The 12,715-nt window shown below is 43.9% G+C and overlaps 2 protein-coding genes across 2 annotated transcripts; one reads left to right on the top strand and one right to left on the bottom strand.

Moving 5' to 3' along the window:
* Nucleotides 1-1,159: 1,159 nt before the first annotated feature.
* LOC123145422 (mitochondrial metalloendopeptidase OMA1) lies at nt 1,160-5,268 on the bottom strand. The gene is made up of 3 exons (XM_044564829.1): nt 4,186-5,268; nt 3,944-4,095; nt 1,160-1,729 (listed from the first exon to the last, which is right to left on the bottom strand). The coding sequence occupies exons 1-3, from the start codon at nt 5,146-5,148 to the stop codon at nt 1,477-1,479; spliced, it is 1,368 nt and encodes a 455-aa protein (XP_044420764.1). The 5' UTR covers nt 5,149-5,268; the 3' UTR covers nt 1,160-1,476.
* A 4,503-nt stretch (nt 5,269-9,771) lies between these two features.
* LOC123141780 (probable carboxylesterase 15) lies at nt 9,772-11,018 on the top strand. Its single transcript, XM_044560856.1, has one exon. It carries the CDS (start codon nt 9,844-9,846, stop codon nt 10,939-10,941), a length of 1,098 nt encoding a protein of 365 aa, XP_044416791.1. The 5' UTR covers nt 9,772-9,843; the 3' UTR covers nt 10,942-11,018.
* Nucleotides 11,019-12,715: the final 1,697 nt, after the last annotated feature.

Raw genomic sequence — 12,715 nt, 5'->3', positions numbered from 1 at the left:
AGAAGGCAGCGGATGCATCGGCCGCGCACGAATGAAACCGCGACCCAACCGGCGACCCGAGGGCCGCCATCCTTTAGCTGCCGGAAAGGTCTCTCCGGTCCCTCGATCGCCGGTCCAAAGTCCAATCCTGCACTGCTCTGCAGCATTGCACTGCACGAATCATGATCGATCGCCATGGAAGCAACAAACAAACGAACCAGGGAGCGACACTTCGCGCCGCGAAAAGCTAACATAACCACACTACACCCTCGGCTTAGCTGCAGTTTAGTAATGGCCTTATGGTAAACTATTGCGATTACGAGGAGGAGGGGAGTAGGAGTGTATATTGTAGTACAGTATATGGCAGCAATTTGCAGGTACGATAGGGGAGGCGCCAAGGGAAGGGAAAAGACGGAGGAGGTCGATGGGCCGGAGAGGAGCGTAGGATAGGACTAATCTAATCGCCCAGATAGACAGGCGGCTCTTCAAGTAACCTGACGCTCGTGAGCGACGGACGGGACCAGCAGTGCGTCGCGGAAACCGACGACGCTGATGCCATGCCAGCGAACGAACGTGGTGGCCGCGTGTGACATCGGCGACCGGGCGGTGATGGATGGCGAAACATCACTCGCCGTGTCACGACGGGTGCCCCGTGCGATTAGGAATCTTGAGCAGGTAGAGGTAGTAGGCAGGAGTGTCCCCGATCGTGTCATGGGATGGGTGCATCTATTACCATTGACTAAATACGAAGCACAGAATCACGTCAAAGGTTGCAAGCAAGCCAGGGTGATTGAGGTATGCAGATTATTCAGTCATGGACCTACCAACCTTGTGATTGACTGACTAACTTCAAGCTAAGATCATTTGAATATTCCATGAGCAGCCGTGTATGATTTCGGATGCCCGTGCAGTTTGGAATCTCGGGCAGGCATATCGAGTGGTTCTCGGAGTGGGTGTATCTACTGACTAAATACAGTACCAAAAATAAAATTAGCACGTCGGGATAGTGGCAACTAGCAAAGCCGGAATAATTGAGGTTTGAAGGGTATTCATCAGTTATAATAGGCCTTGCGAGTTGTGATTGACTGCTTCAAACAACGATACTATCTGACTATTCCGTGACCAGCTAACTACTACACTAGCTGGCGTAGATGACAAAAACTAACCAACGTGACGATCATCAACACCGATAACCCCAAGGAATATGGGACTATAAAACCTGCTCTTGGAAGACAATTATTAACAGAAACTCTTCTCCTATTCCTTTTTCGCTCCTAATCACAAATGAAGCAGCTCGATCACATTCTGCTACGAAAATGTGACTGATTCACACGAACAGACAATAACAAGGCACAGAACGAACATCTTCAAACACAGAATACACTCTTCTCACTGGCCTTCACCGTGCAGGTAACAAAGGGCATGTTCCCGTGCCAGGCACCGCGCCACCAAACGACTTACCAAGCAGCCGCAGGCAGGAGGGTTCGAAGCTGCAACCTACAGGAAACCTTCGGTCCCGTGGCCGGCGCAAGCTTCCCTGTATAGCTGCATCGCCTCCTCCATTACCTTGGCTCGAGACAAGAGCTCGGACCGCTTCTTACTCGAAGGATGAGTAGAGAGGTAGCTTTTCAGTACTGACTGATTGCCCGCGATTTGTCCTAGCTTCTCGTAGACCTTGGGAGCTGTGCGTGGGTCGAAACCAGCAGAAGCTTGAAGCATGAGCCCGATGTGATCTGCCTCTACCTCCATCCTGCAAACATGTAGCATACATCATCAGAAGGGCTTCTAACAAGAATTCCTTGCATGTGTTTGATGATGAGATAACAAGAACAACAACTGTACGATACACAGCTATTTTTCTTTTTTGAGGTCACACACGAGCTAATTCAGCAAGGACTGCAGCGAACATATACTGAACATCAAGAAGTGATTCATGCGGGGAAGGTGCTATGCAACTCATCGCCCAATCATATGAAATTTTATTGTATCTTTGAAGCAATGAAGGCTGTATCTTTGAAGCAATGAAGGCTACATCAAGAAGTGACAGCTGGGGTGGGGTTTTAGAAAATCATGTCCACAGAAAGTGGCATCGGCGGATCCTGATTGGAAAAACGCATGGAGATACAGTCAGCTATTCAATAATGCAACAAGGAGTGGAGTAAAGTCGGAGATAGATAATGTGTGGCAGATCAGATTGCCAAGATGGATCAGTAGCTAGTCCATATATCAGAAGATGTCTTCAGTTACTTGTCCTCTCCTTTCAAGGAAACTGATGGATACAGCTCCGGATAGCTAAACATCCTACCTCCTGTGATGCATCATTTCAGATGCACTAGGCAGAAGCACTGAATGTCTGCACTTGGTGGCTTTGCTTGGTAGAAGGTGCAAGGAAGTTTTGGCCATGTCATACATCAACCAATTCAAAGATGAACTTTGATCACAGAAAGGTTGTACCAACAAGGCTCAACAGCTAAGCAACACTAATTAGTCCATTATAATTGAGTGTGTGTCTGAAAAGATATTATTTTTCTGGAAATTGCCGTACAGAGTATTTATTTCCGAACAAACATACCTAAGATATGGTTTTTATAAAGGTATCTGAACATACAGAACTACTTTCCCCCTTGAACCATTTGGGGATTTTTTTTTTACTTCTGCATAAAATTTCCCCAATTTAGTCAGGTCTGGGAAGTTCAAGTTTCCCCATCACCGACGATCCTAACTGACCAGTGACCACCACTGCTTCATACTGGAAAAGTAAGCACTGGTGACGAGGACTGATTTTACAGCAGGTCAGAAATGCAAACTTGCCAAATATTAAACCTTGTATATTTCAAATACAGACTACCCCATCCTCACAAATCACTCATATGTTGTAAAACGATTCTTACATGCGAATCTGATAAAAAATCAATGGACAATAGAATAGTCACGCACAATGCATTGGTGATGAAATTTTAGTAGTTGCACAAGAAGGGGCATCATCCTAGTCAACTTTGGTAGGATTTGTAAGAGATGAACAAGAAGGATATCACATTATCATTCCAGTCAATTTGGTGTTTTGGGATCAATTCCATGCAGATCCAGAATTCTGTACATAAGAGTACATGACATATGCTATAGTAAATCTGATTTCATCTACTTTCTAAGAACCTGTGTGAATAGCTAATAAGTCCATCAGAATAGACTCTGGCAACCACTGAAAAAAGTGAGAGAACAGAGAACTAGATGTCTCTCCAAGCTCCAATGCCCTGTTGGGGACAAGAATTACCAGTAATAATCTCATCTGCAGGGCAATCAAGAGCCATATGTTTTATTACTAGAATTTTCACCGCTGTTAGTTAAGTCTGTAGCGAAATAAAATGGTACTCCCTCCGTCCCATAATGTAGGACATCTTTTGACACTACACTAGTGTCAAAAAATGCCCTACGGTATGGGACGGAGGGAGTACTAGATGATACCCCGCACATTGTTGCGGGTTTTGCAATATAATTGAATGTGATTTGGTTGCATGGAACATAAATATTGTGAGCAATAATGAGAAATAAACTGAAAATACATATGATATTGTGTTTGATCATTGTATAGTTGCACAATAATTATTAAGTAAAAATAGAAAACATAAAAAAATTATCATGCATGTTTTCATGTTGATATGAGCTTTTTCCTATGAATGGTTGATCACTTTACCTAGATAGATTCTCACTGATCTGTGGTACATTAAGCTGAATAATAGGTTGGCTCAGAATAGTATAGAATGGCCCACATGGAGGCACTTGAAGCAGGAGTCATATCATAACTTATAGCAAAACGAGATACCTAGACAAAACAAGCCCATTGGTGCCAATTTATTGGCTTTTGCCAGATCTGGTAGCATCTCATTTCAGTCATATATGCAGCTTATCATGTGTAGAATGTAAATAATCGTGATTCCACGAACAATATGAAATGCAGAAATGATACCTTCGTGAGAAGGGCAGTCTGAGGAGTAAAGTCGACATTGCATTAATTAAGTCTGGCATGTAAATAAACTGTAGGACGATAAGCTGCAGGATAGTAAACCACATGCCCTTGGTGATCATCTCTGGCAAGTGCCTCGCGATAGCGTGCCCAATCTAAAACATAGAGGTACCAATATCAGTTCCAATGCACTGTAAAACCACCACAAAGTACATATGAGCCCACAACCCAATTAGTAAACCCACCTCATGCGAAAGCACTGTCGCAATCTCAGCATCCGTCTTGAAATGGTCGAGCAATCCAGTGAAGACTACAATTTTACCACCGGGCAAGCACATTGCATTGATGAGCTTATCTCTGACGACGATCACCTCCCAATTGAGCTCATTGAGGTGCTTCGTCTGTGGCTGCGCTCCGCGTGCCTTCCCCCGTCTACGGCTCTCGGCGACCCACCTGTCATCGAGAAGCTCGTCGTCTCGCTGAGCCCTCGCGGCCGTGCCCGCGGTCTTGCCAGGCGAGACCCGGTGCATCACGTCCTCGGCATCCAAGTCGCGGGCCTTGACGGCGATGTCGGTGGAGATGTCGCCGTAGGAGGCGTCATCGAAGTCGTCACTGCGGCGGTCGGCGAGGCCGCGGTGGAGCGCGCGGACGATCTCGGAGGCGATGAGGCGGACGCGGACGCTGTCGGGGTGGAGCGGGGGCAGGATCTTGGGGGCGAGCTCCTTCTTGAGATCGGCGAACTGGGACTCGCCGAGCTGGCGCTCGAGCTGGGGCGAGACGAGGACGAAGTGGGTGCGGTTGGTGTAGGGCACGGTCTCGAGGTTGCCGAAGTAGACGACGATGGTCCCGCCGCCGGCGAGGAGGACCACCGCGGCGACCTTCCGCCTGTCGTGGTACCACCGCGCCCCGCCGCGGCGGCGCGCGAAGTGGATGACCTCCGGGCGGCGGGAGGAGGTGAAGTAGTGCCGGGGAGGAGGCACCTGCGCCTGCGCCGGCGGCGGCCGGAAGAGGGCGGCGGGCTCGTGGCGGAGGGGCCCTCGGCTGAAGGACTGAATGAACCCTGGGCGGCGCGGGGCGGCGTGGTAGTGCCGAGCGGCCGTTTCCCGCACCACCGGCGGGGGCGGGGGCGGGGGCTGCGGCCGGACGGCGGCGGGCTTGTGGCGGAGGAGACGGGAGAGGGCGGAGCGCGAGTTCTTGAGGGGGTTCATGTCGTTTTAATTTTCGCTTCTTTTGTGTGGGATTTTCGGGAGTTCGTTTGATCGTCCAGCGGAGAGGCGAGGATGGATTTGGGGGTTTTGCCTTCTGGAAGCCTTCAGATGGCAAAGTAGGAAGAGCGGTGGGCGGTGGGGAAATCGCGTCGCAGCTCGTTATGGGGACGCTATCGGGCCCATCTGCAAGGGTGTGTGTTGGTGGGCCAACCGGATTTTTCGGTTTTGAGAAGGTATTACGTGGTAAATTTTTTCCCTTTCTTTTCTGTATTTTCAGCGGTTTTAAAAGTTTCAATTTTTTCCCTGTTCGTTTTCAATTTTTCCCCGTATTATATTTCTTTCATTTTTATTTTTCACATACTAAATTATGAATATGTATCAAAATTCGTGGACATTTTAAATCTTGTGAACATTTCTCCGAATTCATGGATATTTTTAACATTCACAAGCATTTTTTTTAAGTCGCTGAACATTAAAATTTTACAGACCTTTTTCAAATTGTGGATATTGTTTGACATCCATGGATATTTCTAGAATTCACAAATATATTTTTTAAACTCATGTTTCTTATTTCGTAGTATTTTTTAAATCCAAGATTTTTCTTAAACGTGAGCTTCCTTTGATTTAGTGAACTCCTTCAGGTAAAAAACGATAGTAGATTTTTTCTGGGCTAGGAGTGGAGCAAGCAAAAAAGATTAAGCGAGCGAGCAGAGTAGGGAGCTGAGCTAAGCGAATGAGAGATCCATGGGCGGCTCATGTGACCATTATAACAGCAATCCCATGATTTGAACAGGGAATAAGAGCTCCAAGAGGCTCTCACAACCAGCACCACCTAATCACTTTATTCTCCTCATCGTTTCCTACAGCAGCCCAACACGATATACGAATAAAAAACATAATTAAAACCCAAGCAAGCGTGTGAAGAGTTTATAGCCTCTAGTTAACCATATAGGATATGAAGCATGTCATATTCCATAATTTAATCTTACCATCAAAGATATAGGACTCGACTTGCTCTCGTCCCGCACAAACACACCATCCATAACAACACTACTACACCAACACCAATAAGAACTGAATGATGTCACTCTAATTTCACTTATTTGTGTACTACTTACAATTTAATATTCAACCATTACCAAAATCATACTCCATCCGTTTCAAAATAATTGAAGTTATATGACTTTCCTAAGTCAAACTTTTAAAGTTTGACCAAGTATATATAGAAAATACCCATAAAGATTGTTGATATCAAATACATATAATATGAAAACATATTTCATAGTTAATCTAAACGAGTAAATTAATTTTTTTAGATGTTTGTATATTTTCATAGACTTGGTCAAACTTCATCAAGTTTGATTTAGGAGAATCATATAACTTCAATTATTTTGAAACAGAGGGGGTAGTAAGCTAATAACGAATCAGTAGGTACCACGAAAATATCACTTCGGCGAATTCACATAAATAACCTTCATGCTATAATTCTAGCAGAGGGGCTAGGACGCGGAGAAAGAGCGGACATGTGATGCGATGATGTTTTGCCGCTGCACATTATTTGCCCATTATTTGTTGCGTGAGATGTGCATGAGATATAAAGCGGAGAAAGCAGTTGATATCGCTACGGAAAGGAAGGTCCCTTCGGGAAAGAGCGCGTGAAGCGGCTGGCAGACCCGGATCAAGATATTTTTCACCAAACTGACCTACCTCAGTTGCAAGGCGCACCAAAAGTATCCCCCATCTGATCCCCTACTAATTGTACATATCAACACCCGATTAAGCATTTAAAGACCGCAAAATAACTAAAAAAATACACAAAAAGGAATCATATCAGAAAATAGAGCAGACAATATAGCTTTTCCCGTAACATAGAGCCCTCATTTCTAATTCACCCACTGAATGCTCTGAAATTCGCCTACTGGACGCTCATAATTCACCTATGGACGCTCCTAATTTGCATGCAACACAGAGTCCTCGCTCCTAATTCGCATGCCGAATGTTCATAATTTGCGTGCAACACGGCTCACCCCTAATTCGGCCTACCGAACGTTCCTCATTTGCCTGCAACATGCAATCCTCACTACTAATTCACCTACAAAACGCTCCACCAAGCTGAGTACATATTTTTTGATATGCACCAAAAAAACACATATTAATTTGCCTACCAACACCGCTAACTTGGGAAGTCAATCACATATTCTTTGAGGAAGAACTTAAATCCCATAGATATAAAGCAACAACACTAATACTTACTAACAATACGGAGGCACTTTTAAATTGCCTTTTCAAAACATGATAATGTGCATGCAACTTCTTTGAGTTTTTGCTTCACACCATCTACTCCTTTTTTTGCAGGGGCCAGAAGAAATACATTAACATACAACAAGAGTGGTTAGCGAGCATTTGTTTTTGCAAGGAACTTGACGAAATGCGCAACAAAACATTAGGTTTCACATGGACAAGAACATGAAAAAACTACCAGATTCAAAGCAAGTTTTGTAGTTCGGATCCTCTAAAAAAAGTCAAGAGAAACAACTTATTCTTTTACCCTTCTATTTTGCCTGCTCCTCCCCCACCCAACCCCACCCCCGGCGTATAATATTGTTGCACAGTTCTTTTTTTTTCTTGATGTATGTAATGTTGGATATGAGAGGAGAGGGTGGAGGGGTGATCAATCAGGTCTTTTGGGTAGGCTTGGGCGAGAGTTTTTTTTTCAATAATGAGGTTCACGTGGACGCGAGGACCCGGTTGTTTTTTCTTTGCAGGAGCTACTAAGAGCGAGGGGCAAATAACTTTCCTTTTTTAGTCCCGCTAGGTACCAAGTGATTGCTGCCTAGCAACGTCCTTCCGATTTTCAAAATGTTAAACAAAGCATTTGAAAAAAAGTCAAACAAGTATTTGAAAAATGTTAGTCAAGCATTTAAAAAATATTATATGTGTATAGAAAAATTATTGACCATGTACTGGAAACATGTTAATCAACCATGTAAAAAATGTTAAATGTGTATATAAAATAGTGTCCATGTATTTTAAAAAAATTAATCAAGCATTTGAAAAAAATGTTAAATATGTATGGTTTCTTGACAATGTATTAAAAAATGTTATTTTTTTAATTTGTATTAGATATATAGCAATAATGTACAACGTGTATGAAAAAAATTATACATAAAAATACATGTTTTCAAATAATGTTAATCATATATTTAAAAAATGTTAAACATGTATATAAAAAATCTGATCTATAAGAAAATTACTGAATGTGTATTGAAAAAGTCGGCATGTGTTGGACAAAAACCCCAATGGAAATAGAAAAAGATACTCCCTCCATTCCTAAATATAGAGTGTATAGTTTTTGGCACGGAAATTAAAAAACACACATGGAGGGAAAATTTTACAAGTTCTGGATGAGATTACACCTGACTAATGGACATGAGAAAATAGAGGAGCTTGCCTGGTATAAAAAAATGTAATCAAATCCCTAAAAAAATATCCAGACGAGTTGTGCAATGTAATACACCTTATATTTTGGATTTTTTTTCTCAAAAATCTATACACCTTATATCAAGGAACAGAGGGAGTACTAAACAAACCAAGAACCCCAATAAAGACGAAAATAATAACCAAAGAAAACCGATGCCCAAAACGAAAATAGAGGAAGCCGAGAAAGAATCAAAGTAAAATGAAGAAAACTGAAGGAATCCAAGAAATAAAGAAAGATGAATGAAGAAAGAAAGAAAAGCATAAAGGCAGTGAAAAATGAAAAAAAACAAATAAAAAAAGAATGAAAACCAGTACAAACTGTGAAGGAACAAAGAAACCCGATGAGAAAAAAATTAAAAAATAACAGAAAGATAAAACAATCCCGATATAGAAATAGGTAAAACCAAGAGAAAACATACAAAAAATAAAGAAAAGAATCAAACCTTTACTTGCACCGCGCGAGCCTACAGCCAGCGATCCTCGAACATATAGTTCCCAAGAAAGACCAGAACAAACAGACCGGCCCAGCTACAACAAGAAGGCGAATCAACCTGTGACTGGATGGTTAGAGGGACTGTGGTATCCGCAGCCCACCAAGGTTCAAATCTTGGTGCTCGCATTTATTCCTGAATTTATTTCAGGATTTCCAGCTATGCGCATTCAGTGGGAGGAGACGTTCCCGTCAACGACGAGGCACCTACAGTGACTTCGTAAATCTCAAGATGATATGCCAGCTCAGTCTTTCGGAGGTGCTCATAGGGGTAAGATGTGCATGTGTGCGTTCATAGGGATGAGTGTATGCGCGTGTATATGAGCTTGTGTGTGTACTGATGTTAAAAAAAAAGCTACAACGGGAAGAGCCGAAAGCTTCAGACAAGACGGAACGAGCATTATGCGATCCCATGAAAAAAATCCTAAGAATCGAAGTGGAGAGGCCATCTCAATCCTTTAATTTTCCTATTTCTTTGTTTTGAAGATCCACTGAATGAGCCCTTAAACTGTCGATGTATATCATTCGAAAAAAAAAACTGTCGATGTATATGCAGGCCCCACATATGAGGCCTACACTGTTGTCTTTCCATGGATGGTCAACACTTCTTATCTTCACGGTGCACTATTTACGTGCAAACATTTGTAGTTGTACACCATAGACCATAGTACACCGTACAAAGCTCTTGCTCACTTGGCCACCAGCGCGCTAGCTTCAATTAAACCATGTCGTCGTTATCTTCGTCGTCCGCCTCAGCCTCGGCGCCGCCGCCTCACGTGGTCGAGGACTGCCTCGGCGTCGTGCAGCTCCTCAGCGACGGCACGGTGACGCGTCCCACGCGAAGCTTCCTTTCTGACCCCCCGGTGCATGACGTCCGCCGCGACCTGCCCGTCCAGTGGAAGGACGTTGTCTACGACGAGGCCCACCGCCTCCGGCTCCGCATGTACAGGCCTACGACATCCATCGGCCTTGCCGGCGGAGGCGAGAAGAAGCTTCCGGTGCTCGTCTACTTCCACGGCGGCGGCTTCTGCATCGCCAGTTTCGAGCACCCCAGCTTCCATGTCGTGGCCCTTCGGATCGCCCACGACCTCCCGGCCATCGTGCTCTCCGCGGACTACCGCCTCGCCCCGGAGCACCGCCTCCCCGCGGCCCACCACGACGCGGAGACCGTCCTCTCGTGGTTACACCGCCACGCCGTGGCCGGCTCCGCTGCCGACGCGTGGCTCGCCGAGTCGGCTGACTTTGGACGAGTGTTCGTCTGGGGCGACTCGTCCGGTGGCAACATCTCTCACCACATCGCCGTCCGGTACGGCTCCGGCGGCCTCGATATAAACCCGGTGCGTATCGCCGGGTGTGTCCTGCTCGGTCCGTACTTCGGCGGGGAGGAGAGGATGGCGTCGGAGGCGTGTTCGCCTGCCGACGTGCTCATGAGCCTTGCGCTGTTCGACCAGATGTGGCGGCTAGCGCTGCCGGCGGGGGCGACGAGGGACCACCCGGCGGCGAACCCATTTGGCCCCGAGAGCGCGCCGCTCGATGACGTCGCGTTCCCACCGGTGCTCGTCCTGAACGCCGAGCATGACCTGCTGCGTGACCGGACCGCGGACTACGTCGCGAGGCTGAAGGCCATGGGGAAACCCGTGGAGCTGGTGGAGTTCGATGGGCAGGAGCACGCATTCTTCGTCTACGAGCCATGGGGCGCCGCGGCGGACGGGCTGATCCGAGTGGTGCGGCAGTTCGTGCACGGCGGCGCGCCGGACACGGCGGCTGCCTTGTCTGGAAGTCCCGAATTACATAGTACTAATTTTTTTTTCAGACATTTTTAGTGTCCAACTTATTAGAGCCTAACGCGTGCTTTGCCGCTCCATTTTTCAATCGTGGGATTAACTTTTTTTAAAGAAAAGCTTCTTGGCTAGCCTTATTAAATCACAAAACAATTACACTGTTCACTAATTGGCTGATAAGGAAACCCGGGAGGTTCATCAGTCCAATTATCACTACTCTTAGCATGTTATTATGGTCGTTTATTATGTTATATGGTTTTGTTAGCGTTGGCTTGGACTATAATTATGTTCTGGTGTATATCATGTGGGATTGTTAAAGACAATATTTGTTCTGAGATGAGAGTGAAATTATTCCACACGTGGTTGTAGTGCCCTTACACCTTTCGGCCTCAGTGGCAGCTAGTGTTGATTGTGTGAACCTCTTGGAAGGGAAAGTCCCCAACAACTCATGAGCTCAGCATGAACAGTAAATTTGAAAAAGAACATTCAAAAATTCTGAATTTTTGGTAAACTGTAACAAATGTTTTAAGAGCCTGCAATTTTTCACTTTGAAATGACATTCCAGGAAGTCGTAGGAAAAAAAACAAAATCAACACTTCAAAATGCTTCTGAAAATGGCATTTTTTGAGCACTGATTTTGTTTATTTTTGCCACTACTTCCACAAATGTGATATCATGATGAAATTTTAGAGGCATTCAGAACATTTGTCAATGTTTTGCACAAACAAAATTCAGAATTTTTTGAACTATTTTCAATTTTTTTTACGATTTCACTGTTCATACGAGCTCATTTGAGTTCGAGCTGAGAATAGTTGCGTCCCCTTGGAAGCTCATATTCCACGCTGAAATGATGCAATTGTTGCTATAACGCTTACATGGGCTGGCCCATGAAGCTCTCGCTCGCTCAGCTCGTCTCTTTGCACGGCTCACTCATTTGTTTTGCTTACTTGGATACAATCTGCTATCGTTTGTTTATTTGAAAACGTTCCTTAAATCAAAAGATGTTCACGGATTTATAAAAAATGTTACGAATTAAAAAAACTCATAATTTTGGTAAACTTGTTCCCGAATCTAAAAATATTCGTGGACCTCAAGCAATCTTCGTAAATTTGAAAAAAGGTCTGCAAGTGTCCATAGACATTAAAAATGTTCATGGACTCTAAATATATTCACGAACTTTTAAAATACTAATGGATTTCAAAACTCTTCAAGATTTTTATTAAAATGTGAAAATAATAAATAAGTAAATAAATAAATAACAACCAGGAAAAGGCAAAAAATAAGACCAGTAGAGAAAACATATAAAGAAAGAAAAAACCCAAGAAATACCTTCTATAACCTTCTCAAAACATGGAAAACCGTCTGGTGAATTACGACTATATACATATGCATTACTCTGAACCTGCGACACACCCCCTTACAAGTGGCCCCCATAGAGACCGTCATATAACAGATCACACCAGGAGGCTCCATATATATCGAGGACTTAGTATCTGAATGAAAAATGCTCAATGTGTATTTAACAAATATATACCTTGTTTTTAAAAAGGATGTACCTTTGAAAAATGTTTAGCGTGTATCTGAAAAATGTTGAACATGTATACGGAAAAATTTCAACATGTACTAAAACAAAATCGACATGTATTTGAAAAGCAAAAAAACAATAAGAATACAAAACCCCCAAAAAGAAGAAAAACAATAGAGAAAACATAAAGAAACAAAAAAAGCAAATAAAACCAATAAAGAAAAACACGGAAGAAGAAAAAAGAAAATGTCACACAAATGGTTCTAAGACCAGTCTGTACCGGTTTGTAGA

The sequence above is a fragment of the Triticum aestivum genome, chromosome 6D (assembly GCF_018294505.1).
Source record: "Triticum aestivum cultivar Chinese Spring chromosome 6D, IWGSC CS RefSeq v2.1, whole genome shotgun sequence".
Taxonomy (NCBI): Eukaryota; Viridiplantae; Streptophyta; class Magnoliopsida; order Poales; family Poaceae; genus Triticum; species Triticum aestivum.
Note: the sequence above shows the minus strand (reverse complement) of the source record. Positions and strands in the feature narration are given on the sequence as shown.

Excerpts from the sequence above, each read along its gene's own strand:
- LOC123145422 (XM_044564829.1), bottom strand. The coding sequence starts at position 5,148 with ATGAACCCCCTCAAGAACTCGCGCTCCGCCCTCTCCCGTCTCCTCCGC. Across the intron at positions 4,096-4,185 it reads CGACAGTGCTTTCGCATGAG|ATTGGGCACGCTATCGCGAG; the intron begins GTGGGTTTACTA and ends TCTATGTTTTAG. Across the intron at positions 1,730-3,943 it reads AGACTGCCCTTCTCACGAAG|GATGGAGGTAGAGGCAGATC; the intron begins GTATCATTTCTG and ends ACATGTTTGCAG.
- LOC123141780 (XM_044560856.1), top strand. The coding sequence starts at position 9,844 with ATGTCGTCGTTATCTTCGTCGTCCGCCTCAGCCTCGGCGCCGCCGCCT.